The sequence below is a fragment of the Syzygium oleosum genome, unplaced genomic scaffold, assembly GCF_021117445.2.
Source record: "Syzygium oleosum isolate NSW1041296 unplaced genomic scaffold, Sole_v2.1 Sole_v2.06, whole genome shotgun sequence".
Classification (NCBI taxonomy): domain Eukaryota; kingdom Viridiplantae; phylum Streptophyta; class Magnoliopsida; order Myrtales; family Myrtaceae; genus Syzygium; species Syzygium oleosum.
Window position 1 is genome coordinate 637301 of NW_026607490.1, and position 12572 is coordinate 649872.

General features: G+C 40.3%; 1 protein-coding gene and 1 long non-coding RNA gene across 2 annotated transcripts; both read left to right on the plus strand.

Annotated features, from left to right (window-relative positions):
• Positions 1-345: 345 nt before the first annotated feature.
• LOC115663530 (amino acid permease 2-like) lies at positions 346-2732 on the plus strand. The gene is made up of 7 exons (XM_056312534.1): positions 346-505; positions 735-968; positions 1148-1241; positions 1373-1590; positions 1702-1841; positions 1941-2618; positions 2668-2732. Exons 1-6 carry the CDS (start codon positions 436-438, stop codon positions 2592-2594), a joined length of 1410 nt encoding a protein of 469 aa, XP_056168509.1. The 5' UTR covers positions 346-435; the 3' UTR covers positions 2595-2618; positions 2668-2732.
• A 3082-nt stretch (positions 2733-5814) lies between these two features.
• On the plus strand, positions 5815-7241 carry LOC115683667 (uncharacterized). Its single transcript, XR_008816827.1, has 2 exons — positions 5815-6247; positions 6809-7241. It is a non-coding gene; the product is annotated as an uncharacterized LOC115683667 (long non-coding RNA).
• The last annotated feature ends 5331 nt before the right edge of the window (positions 7242-12572 follow it).

Sequence of the window (12572 nt, forward strand, 5' to 3'; positions counted from 1 at the left end):
TTGAGCAATATTCTGTTTTGCCATATATATGTGTGTGTACAGTATAACCACTCTATATGATGACCTCAAATGCACTTGGCATTTTCTTTTTACTCCCATCAAGAGATCAAAACCATGTCACTTTGCCTTTTATATGTGTTTTGCACCACACTTATGGCTACACGTGAACGTTTATATGCTCAACTCAAAGGAAGTTTTCATTGACCGGAAAACATTTTTGGCGAAATGAACGGAGCTTTTAAGTGTTAATTAAACTTTCAAGTAGAACTAGATGCCATCCAGATTGGCAAGTTAGAATTTAATTTCCACACTTACAATTCACTAACAGTTGCTATTTCCTTCTTTCTTTGTCTTTGTTTTGGGAGGACATTAAAGATCGGTGAGATCGCCGCCACCAAGAACAACCAAAACCACCACCACCGCCAAGTTGGCGACATGTCCATTGAAATGCTTCCTCAGAGTGTCTCCAGACGCTCCGTTGACGAAGACTGCCCCAAAAGAACCGGTAAACAACCTTATCTTCTTATATTTTATAGTCTAGTTCATTAATACTTGTTTACTACAAGTTTGATACATCAACCATGCAAAATTTACATTTTCCGTACTAGGAGTAACAATTTAATAGGCTTTATCCAAGTGTAATTCCTTCATAAATTACTGAAAAACTAACTAAGAGACAATAAAAGGTTTACAACTATACAGGGTTGATTGGATTTTATTGGCTGACTGACCAGGGACCTTATGGACGGCGAGTGCGAACATAATTACAGTGATGGTAGCAACAGGAGTGCTTTCGCGGGTATGGGACATTGCTCAGCTCGGTTGGATTGCAGGCCCTGCTGTGATACTCCTGTTCTCCTTCGTGGGCTACTACACCTCTCGCCTCCTCTCCGATTGTTACCGCACCGGCGACCCCAACACCGGCGAGCGTAACTCCACTTACATGGACTCTGTTCGCTCAATCCTCGGTACGGAATTCTATCACCATGTTGTTGCTTCTCATTATTTGACTCCCGCACTTTGATCAAATTTCCTATTACCATATGTCTCCAAATGTATAGCAAAATGAGTCCCGTAACTTTTAATTAGGTGATACCAGTAACTCTACATTCTTAGAATATTAACATTTTCAAGGTTTTATTCTCAGGTGGAGCAAAGGTAAAAGCATGTGGTTTTCTTCAACATATAACCCTATTCGGATACGCCATTGGCTGTAGCGTTGAAGCATCTCTCAGCATGATGTGAGTACAAATCTACTTTCCCAAACTCTTGACAAATTTATTTAGCAGATCACATTGAACTTTCAGTTCTACCGTTTCTTATATAACCTGACTGATTCAATTTTATACACGTTACCTCTTTCCAATAAAAGGGCGATAAAATACGTGGATTGCGCCAGCAAGAATAATTGGGAGTACTCAAAGTGCCAGATTTTGAGTACTCCGTACATGATCATCTTCGGCATTACAGAGGTTCTGCTGTCCCAGATTCCAGATTTTGATCAGATATGGTGGCTTTCTATTGTGGCTACTGTCATGTTCGTCACTTACTCTTTGATTGGTCTTGGCCTAGGAGTTGCCCAAGTTGCAGGTACAGGCTTCTTCTTTTCTCAAAACAGATGGCCAAGAAATTTTAAGAGATTACATTACCAATATCATAAATAAGAAGTTGTTTCCATCAACTTTTTTTCTTGATGAGCAGCTAGTGGAAGTTTCAAGGGCAGTCTTACAGTAACAAGCGGTGGAGATGCGACTGAAACCCAAAAGATATGGAGATGTTTCCAAGCTCTTGGAAATATCGCCTCAGCATACTCATTTTCTGTGATCCTTATTGAAACTCAGGTACTAAAACATGATTCCATCCGTTCAAAAACTAAGGGAAGGGTTAAGAATGGATAGAACAGAATGAAATACCTTGTTTTTTCCTTTTGTCTTTGGCAGGACACCATCGGATCCCCCCCATCAGAAGCAAAGACCATGAAGAAGGCCATTTCTCTGAGCACCGTGGTGATGACGACTATCTACATGCTAGGTGGCTGCGTGGGCTATGCTGCTTTCGGTGACGACACTCCAGAAAATCTTCTGATCGAATTTGGTTTCGACAAGCCATTATGGCTTCTTGATATTGCCAATGCTGCTAGTGTGATCCTTCTTGTTGGAGCATACCAAGTAAACAGTCAGCCGATATTCGCCTTCATCGAGAAACAGGCCAATCAGAGATGGCCTCGTAGTGAGCTCATGGCTAAAGAGATAAAGATCCCGGTACCGGGTTTGGGCCAATTCAACATAAAGCTCTTTAGACTTGTTTGGAGGACGGCTTTCGTGATCTTGACCACCGTGATATCGATGGCATTCCCGCTCGTCTTCAACGATGTCGTGGCTATCATCAGCTTGGGATTTTGGCCTCTAATGGTCTATTTTCCCGTCGAGATGTATATTAGACAGAAACAAATTCCCAAATGGAGCACCAAATGGGTATACCTGCAAATGCTGAGCATGGCCTGTCTTGTGATATCGATCATGGCAACTGCGGGTTTGATCCCAGATCTTAAGGACGACCTTAAGAAAAATAAGCCATTCGGGTTGATCTACTAAAAAAATGCATGGACCTTTGGTTGATTGGCCATTTGACAAAAAATAACATCATGGAAGTTTCTAGTTTCATTTTTTGGTATGGAATTACGAACTCTGTATGTTCTATCCATTGCTTAGGAAAACTTGCTTTTTATGCAAGTGATGATCATACATTGTCCCATTGTTGTAAGAGAAAAAAAATTCAAAAATTTTGGTTATTCAAATCGCCATATCCACGTAAATTGGGTTAGGCTCCAATCATACGATGACAGGCATGTCGGCCTTTCAAGGTTAATTTGAGTGGGAGAATTATGATATGAACAAAGAAGGTCACATATTATTATCATGTATGCATCGGTAAATAAACGAAATATCATAATTTGAAAGAGTTTGTATATTCTTTTTGGGAAGGGGAAAAAGTAAAAAGATGTATGGATAATAACGTTTAAAGAAAAAGTGAACTTACTATTAGATTGATTGGCTTGTCCCATACCTCTTCGACATCCTCGACCAACTCCCTTTTATCAAATGTTGTCCCCTGGCCTCAGTCAAACAGCTCTATCATGTATATGTTTGCCCTAAAAACCAAAATTGATTGGTACGCCACTTCATTTAACCAATCATTTAGCTTCAATTCTCTCTAGGTACTCAAAAATGCTTCATGACCTTACCAGCATTCCATTACTGATTTGTGCATGATTATGCCGCTCAGTTAAGTGTAGTGTTTCATGTAATAATTGTATCGCGTGAACAATTAGCATCTGCGTCACGTATTCCATCAAATGTTTTTATTTATTATGACTTTCGAAATGTTCCCAGTATACACTTTATCTATCGCATAATCTCAGAAACATTACATGAAGAGTAGGTATTGCCCACACTCCGTATAGGCGTGTCCAACTCACATGCACCGTTAGATCTCATGGGTCATACGATGACCCACCTCACATGTGAACTGGGTATGCACCAGGTTCAATACTTCTCTATAGTGACTTAGACCAATCGTTTATCGGAGTGTTATGGCTTAAAATCCTCAGCTAACAATGTATTGGAAAGCACACGTCAGCCATCTTTAATGTTTTTCTAGTAAAGGACCTTGCGAGATGCTTTACTTGCTATACACTCAACAGCATTACGTGATGGAAGAACAATAGACCATCGAACTAATTTCTAGTGCATGGAATCCTCTTACAGGCAGCAAACTCTCATTCGTAAATGTAGAACATATAAAGATATTGGAAACAAGTTAGACATAGTTTAGCATAAAAGATTGTTTACGTACCCGAATGCTTAAATTTCCGGGGGTATCCACCAGTGACTGATGATTCATTCCTCGCCCTAATTATGGTTTTGAAACGTGAACTTCAACTCACCATGCCGTTGCCAGCAGACCCCAAACGTCAAATTAGATAGACTAGGACTTGGGACTTGAACTTGAAAGGGCAGTCCAATGAATGCTAGCAGTTAAAAAAGGTACTTGATTTGGCGTAGGCGTTTTGTCAAACTGTTACAGGTTGACAGCCTCAACCATTCATGGACTCTCCTTCATGTGTTTGAACTTAAATCTCAATATATGGTTGCATGCATGCAAACTAACATTATAAATGATAAGTCTTTTTCCCCATCTTTAGGCTCCTTGTAAATTCTAAAGCCCAAAACATGTTTTCTGGCAATGTAAGACCAAGGGTTTTAGGCAAGTTCAGTGAGGACGCACAGTTGTAGCTCAGGCACACGAGGCCAGATTCTTACACAGGACTTAGATTCAAGAGTCAAGGAAAATGGTTGTCGGCCCACTTGCCCAACTCATTCATGGGTTGAGACTACTTATTCATTCGCTACCTTCTTTTTCCTTACATATCCAAGTTGTAAGGCGGCCCAATTCCCTAAAAAAACCCCAAACTTTAGGTTTAGTCCCAAATCTGCTTAAAACTTTTTTTTGTCTTAAAAAAAAGGGTTACTACCACGAAAAACCCTAAACTTGTACACTTGTGACACATTTACCCCAAACTATTTTTTTGACCATAAAAAACCCCAAACTGGTACACCTGTGACAATTTTACCCTGAACTATTTTTTTGACCACAAAAAACCCCAAACTGGTATACCTGTGACAATTTTACCCTGAACTTACCACAAAAAACCCCAAACTGGTACATATGTGACAATTTTACCCTGAATTAAAATTTTAATATTATTTTTTATTTTTTTCGAATTTTTATTTATTTTTTATTCTTTTCTTTTCTTTTTTTTTTTCATCTTCAAACCCTGGCCGGTCGCCGGTCCGGCGACCGGCCAGAGGTGGAAGCCGGCGAGGGCCGCCCTCACCGGCGTCGGGCGAGGGCCGTCCTCGCCGGCGTCGGGCGAGGGTGACCCTCGCCTGCGTCGGGCGAGGGCCGCCCTCGCCGGCGTCGGGCGAGGGCCGTCCTCGCCCGCCCAGGGCAAGGGCGAGGGCCGCCCTCGCTTGAGTAGGGCGAGGGTCACCCTTGCCCTGGGCGGGCGAGGTCGGCCCTCGCCCGACGCAGGTAAGGGTTGCCCTTGCCAGATCCGGCATCGGGCGAGGGTCGCCCGACGCCGGCGAGGGCAGCCCTCGCCAGATCTGGCGAGGGCAGCCCTCGCCCAATACCAGCAAGGGTCGCCTTCACCGGATCTAGCGAGGGCGGCCCTCGTCCAACGTCGGCGAGGGCGGCCCTCGCCGGTTTTCGCCTCTGGCCGGTTGTCGGACCGGCGACCGACCAGAGGTTGAAGGTTAAGGAAAAAAAAAGAAAATAAAAGAAAAGAAAAAAGAAAAAATTCAAAAAAATTCAAAAAAATAAAAAAAATAATATTAAAAATTAGTTCGGGGTAAAATTGTCATATGTGTACCAGTTTAGGGTTTTTTGTGGTATGTTTGATGTAAAATTGTCACAGGTGTACAAGTTTGGGGTTTTTTATGGTAAAAAAATATAGTTTGGGGTAAATGTGTCACAAATGTACCAGTTTAGGGTTTTTCGTGGTATTAACCCTAAAAAAAACCCTCAACTTTCATTCTAGTCCCAAATCTACCCTCGTTAACTTTCCGTCAAAAATCACCGTTAAGTCTTCTTACATGGCAATTCCATGTCAGCACAAAATCCACATCATAAGCTGACATGGAATAACTCCAGAAAACATCGACGTTTTTGCTCTGGATATTGGGGGAAAATTAGGGCTTGCTTTGCTTCGTCTTCTTCAATTTGCTTTTAAAGATCGACCAAAAGAAATTCGCACTCAAAGAGACAACACCGCTCAGTCGCTCCTGATCAGTCGCTCCCTCCATCAGGTTCGCTCTCTACGCCATGAAGCCAGAGCCAGCTAGCGTCTCCGTCGCCCTCTCCATGGGTTAGCCTCTCTTTTGTTTCGCTTGAAGGAATCGATCGCAATTCGCACTCAAAGAGACAACACCGCTCTGTCGCTCCCTCCATCAGGTTTGCTCTTTACGCCACGAAGCCAGAGCCAACTAGCTTCTCCATCCCCCTCTCCATGGGTTAGCCTCTCTATCGTTTCACTCAAGGGAATTGATCACGAACAGGAGGGATTCCTCCATAAATCGACTGAGTCGTGGACTCCAAAGCACTCGATCTCTTCCTATACAGGCTCGCGCTCGGTCACTCGGTGGAGAGAGTGGCGGAAACTGCGATCAACCCTTGTGATAACCAGGTATTTGTTCTTCCGTTTCTTTTGCTCTTTTTTTCCCCTAAATTTAACTTTTATCGTTTTTGATGAAGTATGCGTGCATTAATCTTGATGTTTTCAATTTTTGCTATCCCTGTTACATGTATGATTCTAGGTTCTTGAACATAATTCAATCGCACAAGAATGTTGGTTGATTGTTGTGGTAGTCAATTGTTCTTATGATGTGAATTGTGTTGTTTACAATTCGCTTCAATCAGTGGAATGTGTTTGACATTGAAATTGCAGGTTGATCGTCATTTTGCTAGCAAGTTTTGCTCGTAAAAAATTGGAGTATTACTAGGTTGAATCAGAAGCAATGGTGGGTTCATTCAATTGTCGACTCTTTATGTTCGAATTTTGTATCTTCAGGCTCGACAAGGATATGGACTTTTCATGCTCATTTTGTATCTTCAGGCTCGACAAGGATATGGACTTTTCATGTCTGAAACTGGGAATTCATATTTAAGGATAATATCTTTGTCTAATTTTAAATGTATATCGAAAAGAAAAGCAAGTTCATATGTAAGATTTTTTTTTTTACTGCAGATGCCTGGTAGTGATAGAGTTATTGACATCGGAGGTCCATCCTTCTCCAACGAACAAACAAGAGCAAGGAATGTTCAAGTTTCAATAAGCCAATCTTCAATTGATGTCTCGGAATCTCCATGCACTCAACAATCTGGAATCGGTGGTGGATTGTGAAATTGTGGACCAAGAAATGCTAGTGGATGTTCAGTGCCTGCTGTTAGATGAGGAGATTTTGTTGCAGACAGAAAAGTGCTAGTTTTTATGTTTTTTGTAAGTAGATATGGCTATGTACTGTCTGGTGTGAGGATATGGTAATGTAACTTTCTATATGGGATGGTTTGGTTATGTACGATGCATTGAGTTGTGCTTGTTATGTTGGCATGTCTCTCTTTTCCAGCACACAATGTGGATCGGTTTAAGTTAATCTAATGCTATTTAGCAGATTTTTGCCTTCGCCTTCTTTTGAGCTGTGCTTGCTATGGTGCTGGGATTGGTTGAAGGATCAAAGTTGGATCATTATTTGTGGTTTTAGCTGTATAAAAAGGTCTTATCAGGGAAGGTGAAGGAGATACAAAAGTCTGGTGTTATATTGTGCAATCTTGTTTGCTGAGTTGCGCGTCAGCAAATGTTTAGAGTAAACAGTTACAACAGTTTGTGCTATTTGACTTGGCTGCTCAAGTTTACAGGAGAGAAGAAATTGGTAGGACAATCAAATAATTCAGACAAATTCCACATCAACTAATTCGGTAACTTTTGTATTTCAAGATCAACAAGGATTACAACTCAATATGTCTTTCACCAACATGAGAAACAAATAAATCGAAAAGAGAATATGAGAGATCTAAAAATACAGCTACAAGATGCTCCGCATCATCTAAAACACAATTTCATTTCACTCAACCCCTACTAAAAGATGCCATGGATGTGAGAATGCTTTCTCCAAGCACCAGTGTCAATAAAGGTTTTTCAGCATCCTTCATATCACAGCTGCAGTCGGCTTTGACTCAGGCTCGGGCACCTTTGCTCCTTTTCCTTCTCTTTCAAGGCCTTCAATGTGTTCTCTGCATGTGAGACAAACAGAAACTGGAGTCACTTGAGTCCATGCTTCAATGTGTTCAGCAGCCAAGTACATATATTTTCAGTTGAATAATGGCAGCAGTAACAACAACAAACCAAGCCTTATCCCACAGACGATTTGAAAAACGACATTGTCACCTACACTTTCGATGAGAAGAAAACTAACATTTTCCATGAAGAGAACTGTTAAATGACGTTTCATTTGGTTGTTCTGAGTTTTTTTCCCTGATTCTCTTTGCTACCTGTTTAACTCGGCAAAACCAGGCTTCTTATACCATACTGCAATGGGAAGATATACACTCTTATATATCTTTTTTGCAAAAAGCACGCAAATGACACAGATTGTCGGAAGTGTTCATGGTACAAAAATGAGAAAGGAAACTGTTGCTTATAGGGCTGCATCTATACCTCATATGGTGGTTGACTCAATTTCACAGAACAACGTCAAAAAACTGTTGCTTATAGCAAATTCAATTTCACAGAACAACGTCAAAAAACTGTTGCTCATAGCGAATTAGGTTTTTTTCAAGTAAAAGGATTTCAGAATAAGGAGGAACACTTGAAATACACCAAAGAGAACCATCGGCTAATGCTCACTTGAAAATTCAGGAGCTTTTTCTTCCCATCCTTCGGTAAAACACAAAACGAAAAATGATTTCATGAGCTTCTTCACTGAATTAACACTCATCAATGAATGGTTTATAGTTTTTGACTTCAGTTATTTGGAATCATTAGACATACTCAAGGCATCACTTAAAAAATCCCACGAACTCTATCTAAGCATTCCTTGCTAACCATTATAACTTTTGCCTACAACTTTTGGTCACCATTTATCTTATCAGCACGGAATTCAATTGACCCCTCAACATCTGCTATTCCAGAATTTCACCCTCTGTTGCTCACCAGCAACCATCACTGGTCACCATAGAAACACGTGAAGCACAAAGCCATGGCGATAGTTCAACAGCGTACTCGGCAACTATGAAAGTACATCAAGAATCCTGTCTAATAATTAACAAATCGATTAATAACATGTGGGACTATATCAAAACATCTTCAGATTGAGCAATTCCAAGAATTAATTCATGACTGTATCTCACGGACATATCATCAAACAGGTTGTATACATTCGATTAAAGGAGAAACGATACATTAATGAGCTCGGATTTGATACTAATCTCTAATCCCATTCAGGACGATCGTAATCAATTAACCTAAATTGAGAAAACATCTCAGCACATACATATATGTACAATTAATTTTCGTTTGATTGACCCAGTCACATATATGCAGCATATTCAAAAAGACAATGTACAAGGAATGATTCAATTTCATGCAGGGGACTCTCGGATAAGTTCTGAGGTATAGCATACCAAATTGATCTCGTAAGTTCTGAGAAAGCATTCTCACATCAATTGCAGTTTCCGCCACCTCTCCACCGAGAGGCCAAGCTCGAGCTTGTATAGGAAGAGACCGAGCGTTTTGGAGTCCACGACTCGGTCGATTTACGGAGGAATCCCTCCTGTCCGCAATCAATTTCTTCGAGCGAAACAATAGAGAGGCTAACCCACGGAGAGGGGGATGGAGAAGCTAGCTGGCTCTGGCTTCGTGGCGTAGAGAACGAACCTGATGGAGGGAGCAACCAAGCGGTGCTGTCCCTTCGAGCGCGATTTTTTTTTTTTTGTCGATCTTTGAAAGCGAATTGAAGAAGACGAAGCAAAGGAAATCCTAATTTTCCCTCAATATTCAGAGCAAGAACGTCGACGTTTTTTGGAGTTATTCCATGTCAGCTTCTGACGTGAATTTTGTGCTGACGTGGAATTGCCAGGTAAGAAGACTTAACGGTGATTTTTGACAGAAAGGTCACGAGGGTAGATTTGGGACTAGAATGAAAGTTGAGGATTTTTTTTTAAGACAAAAAAAGGTTTTGGACAGATTTGGTACTAAACCTAAAGTTTGGGGTTTTTTAAGGAATTGGGCCGTTGTAAGGCATGGTTATCTATAAAAACTCTTTTAGACTCATGATCAGAAGGAAAAAAAAAATTTGTACCATAATAGAGAACAGGCACAGTACACTAATATAAAACTAAGCGAACCTAAAAAAGCACAAGAATGGTTGAATGAATGATTCAATTTGTATTATCAGCAAATACAGGCTTTCTGAACTACTAATGGTTTTTGTTTAAGGGCTTCAATTTTAGGAGGTGGGCTCGCGGACCGGCCACCTGTTTGGGCATATATGAGCTGTTCCAATGAGTTGTGCAGTACCTCGCCATGCCGGCCAAGCCATTACGATGCTAATCCGGAATATGGGCCCATATTCTCATATTGCTAAATGAAATTTGTTAAATTATGATAAGCATATTTGGTAATGCACGCTACATTTTTTATTGAGAAAGTTACGAGGGTAACGTTAGAAAAATCGCATTGCACAAATCAAATGACTCGGAGGATTGAATTGAAAGAGGGTCCTTGAATTTAGAAGATTTAACCATGTACAAAGTAGGAGCTCTCCCCCTTGGCGGCTCCATGGTGGACGTGTAGAGGCTAGTGGACTCCTTATTGGGTCGACCACTTGACGGCCACATGTATTATATTAATGTCGTGATTTATTCTAGTAATAAAGTAGGAACATATAGAGGCTCTAAATTAAGTATATAAGAGCACTTTAATTCTCCAATGACCTATCAATCCCCGGTCTTCGGAATCAAAGTGTCATTGGCACTTTGCGCCATGGGGCTGGCAATTTATTAGGGCCCCTCAATATGAAATGTACCTGACATTATATTGTTAATTAGGTGGCCTAAGTGTAGTCATTCTCCCCCTACTCGCTTTGCTTTACAAGGATTGAAGGACACAAAGGATTCGAAATTCCGAGGAAAGTGATGTTTTGGAACTATTGAAAACTACACATAGGGCCAAAATAATAAAACGCCACATTCTATGGAGACAGAGATGAATAGTATTTAACACGTCTTTCATGTCTAGTTTAGTCAGAAAATTATGCCAATATGATTATTTCGGATGACCATCAAGTCCGAAAGGATACAATTTTTCTTTAATGTTTTGAGGGTGTTTTGAAAACTCTCTGTATTGACATTATCGTTCCTTTTAAAACTCTTATTAGTGTGTAACGAAGTACTATAGATTTTCGAGTACACAATTCAAGATTCGCACTATTATCAAGGCCTTTTACCTTATTATGAAGTAAGTAATGCCAACTTAGGGATAAACTTGAGACATTACATTTCTTGAGGCACGGGGTTCTCGTCATCCAACTAATCATATGAGTTTCTATTAGCATCTCTACCAAATTTCGAATGGAGGATGTTGTATCGGTTTAATATTGAGTCTTAACTAATATGACAATTTCTTAAGTTCCACATTACATCTTGCTATGCTTCTCTCTCTCTCTCTCTCTCTCTCTCTCTCTCTCTCTCTCTCTCTCTCTCTCTCTCTCTCTCTCAGGCACACGACAAATGTTTGGAAGGCTGAGAAGCCCTCTTTACGCTCTTTCCACCTGCCTTCGGAGAGGGGACCAAAGTGCTCCGCGAAAGGATTGGTCAAAATTTAAAAAATAAACAACCAAGGGCATAAACAATAATAAAAAGGAAAGAGAAAACAAAGCTAAGGTCGGCAAGTCTATCATAGTCTGCAATTGCTTTAAACATCCAATCAAAAGCAATAAGAAACACTAGCCAAAGGTACGGACCAGAGGCGAGCATCGATTCCTTTCAACAACAATGGAGGAGATTCTTACACGCGGGAGTGCAATACGAAAGTGAGCTTTATCACTAATTAAACTATGATTTTAGCCACCCTAGTTGCTGACTCTCTTCTCCTATATATAAGCTCGAAGTTCCTGCCATGGAGAGTGCAGCGATTGGTTTTCTCGACCCATCTTTGGTTTTTCTTCCGTTTGTAATAAATCCCTCTTTGTATATAATTTCCTTTTCTTCCTCTTTGATTGCCTTTGATTGAGGGAAAGGTTGCAAAATAATTAAGGTAAGTGGCACATATGATAAGTGCTAACTCTTGCTGATTTGTTCTTATTGCATGATAGTGATGATCATGTTCCTTTTTGTCCTTGATTGCATTGAGCATATATTATGTTGAGCAATGGAAAGAACTCTTTTGTTGTGTTTTTGCTTTCTTTCACTTTCTTTCACTTTCTTTCATTCCTCCACTGGAGATTTGGGAAGTGTGCTTTGTCTTCTAATAGATTAAATGCTGCTTTACATGCATCACTGTCACTACAACTACAAAGCATGTGCGCATTTGATATCCATTCTAATGTGTTCTATTTTAAGATTTTATTTACTGTATATCAATTGGTTTGGCTTGGTCTATTTTTATTTTTCTTTTGTAAGTGATGATTATTTACAAAGAGAAGGACAATGGTCGGTTTACATTGATATTAGCTAATGCGATATCTTGCAAAAGTATGCAGAGGAGGCAAATGCATGGACCGAATGGAGTTTCAGAGACTTAACAATACTGAAGACCTAGCTTCACATATCCATTATTGAACATAGATAGGCCCAACACCAAAGGCAAATATATGCTCAAATAAGCTCTAAGCATCTTGCTAAGTGAAGCAAGAAAGGCAGGAACAAGTGAAACTTTTCTACAACTTTGTACCAATGCCTTAAACGCTACGTTTGTTAGGAGGAATTAGGAGGGAAGAGAAATAGTTCTATAAAAT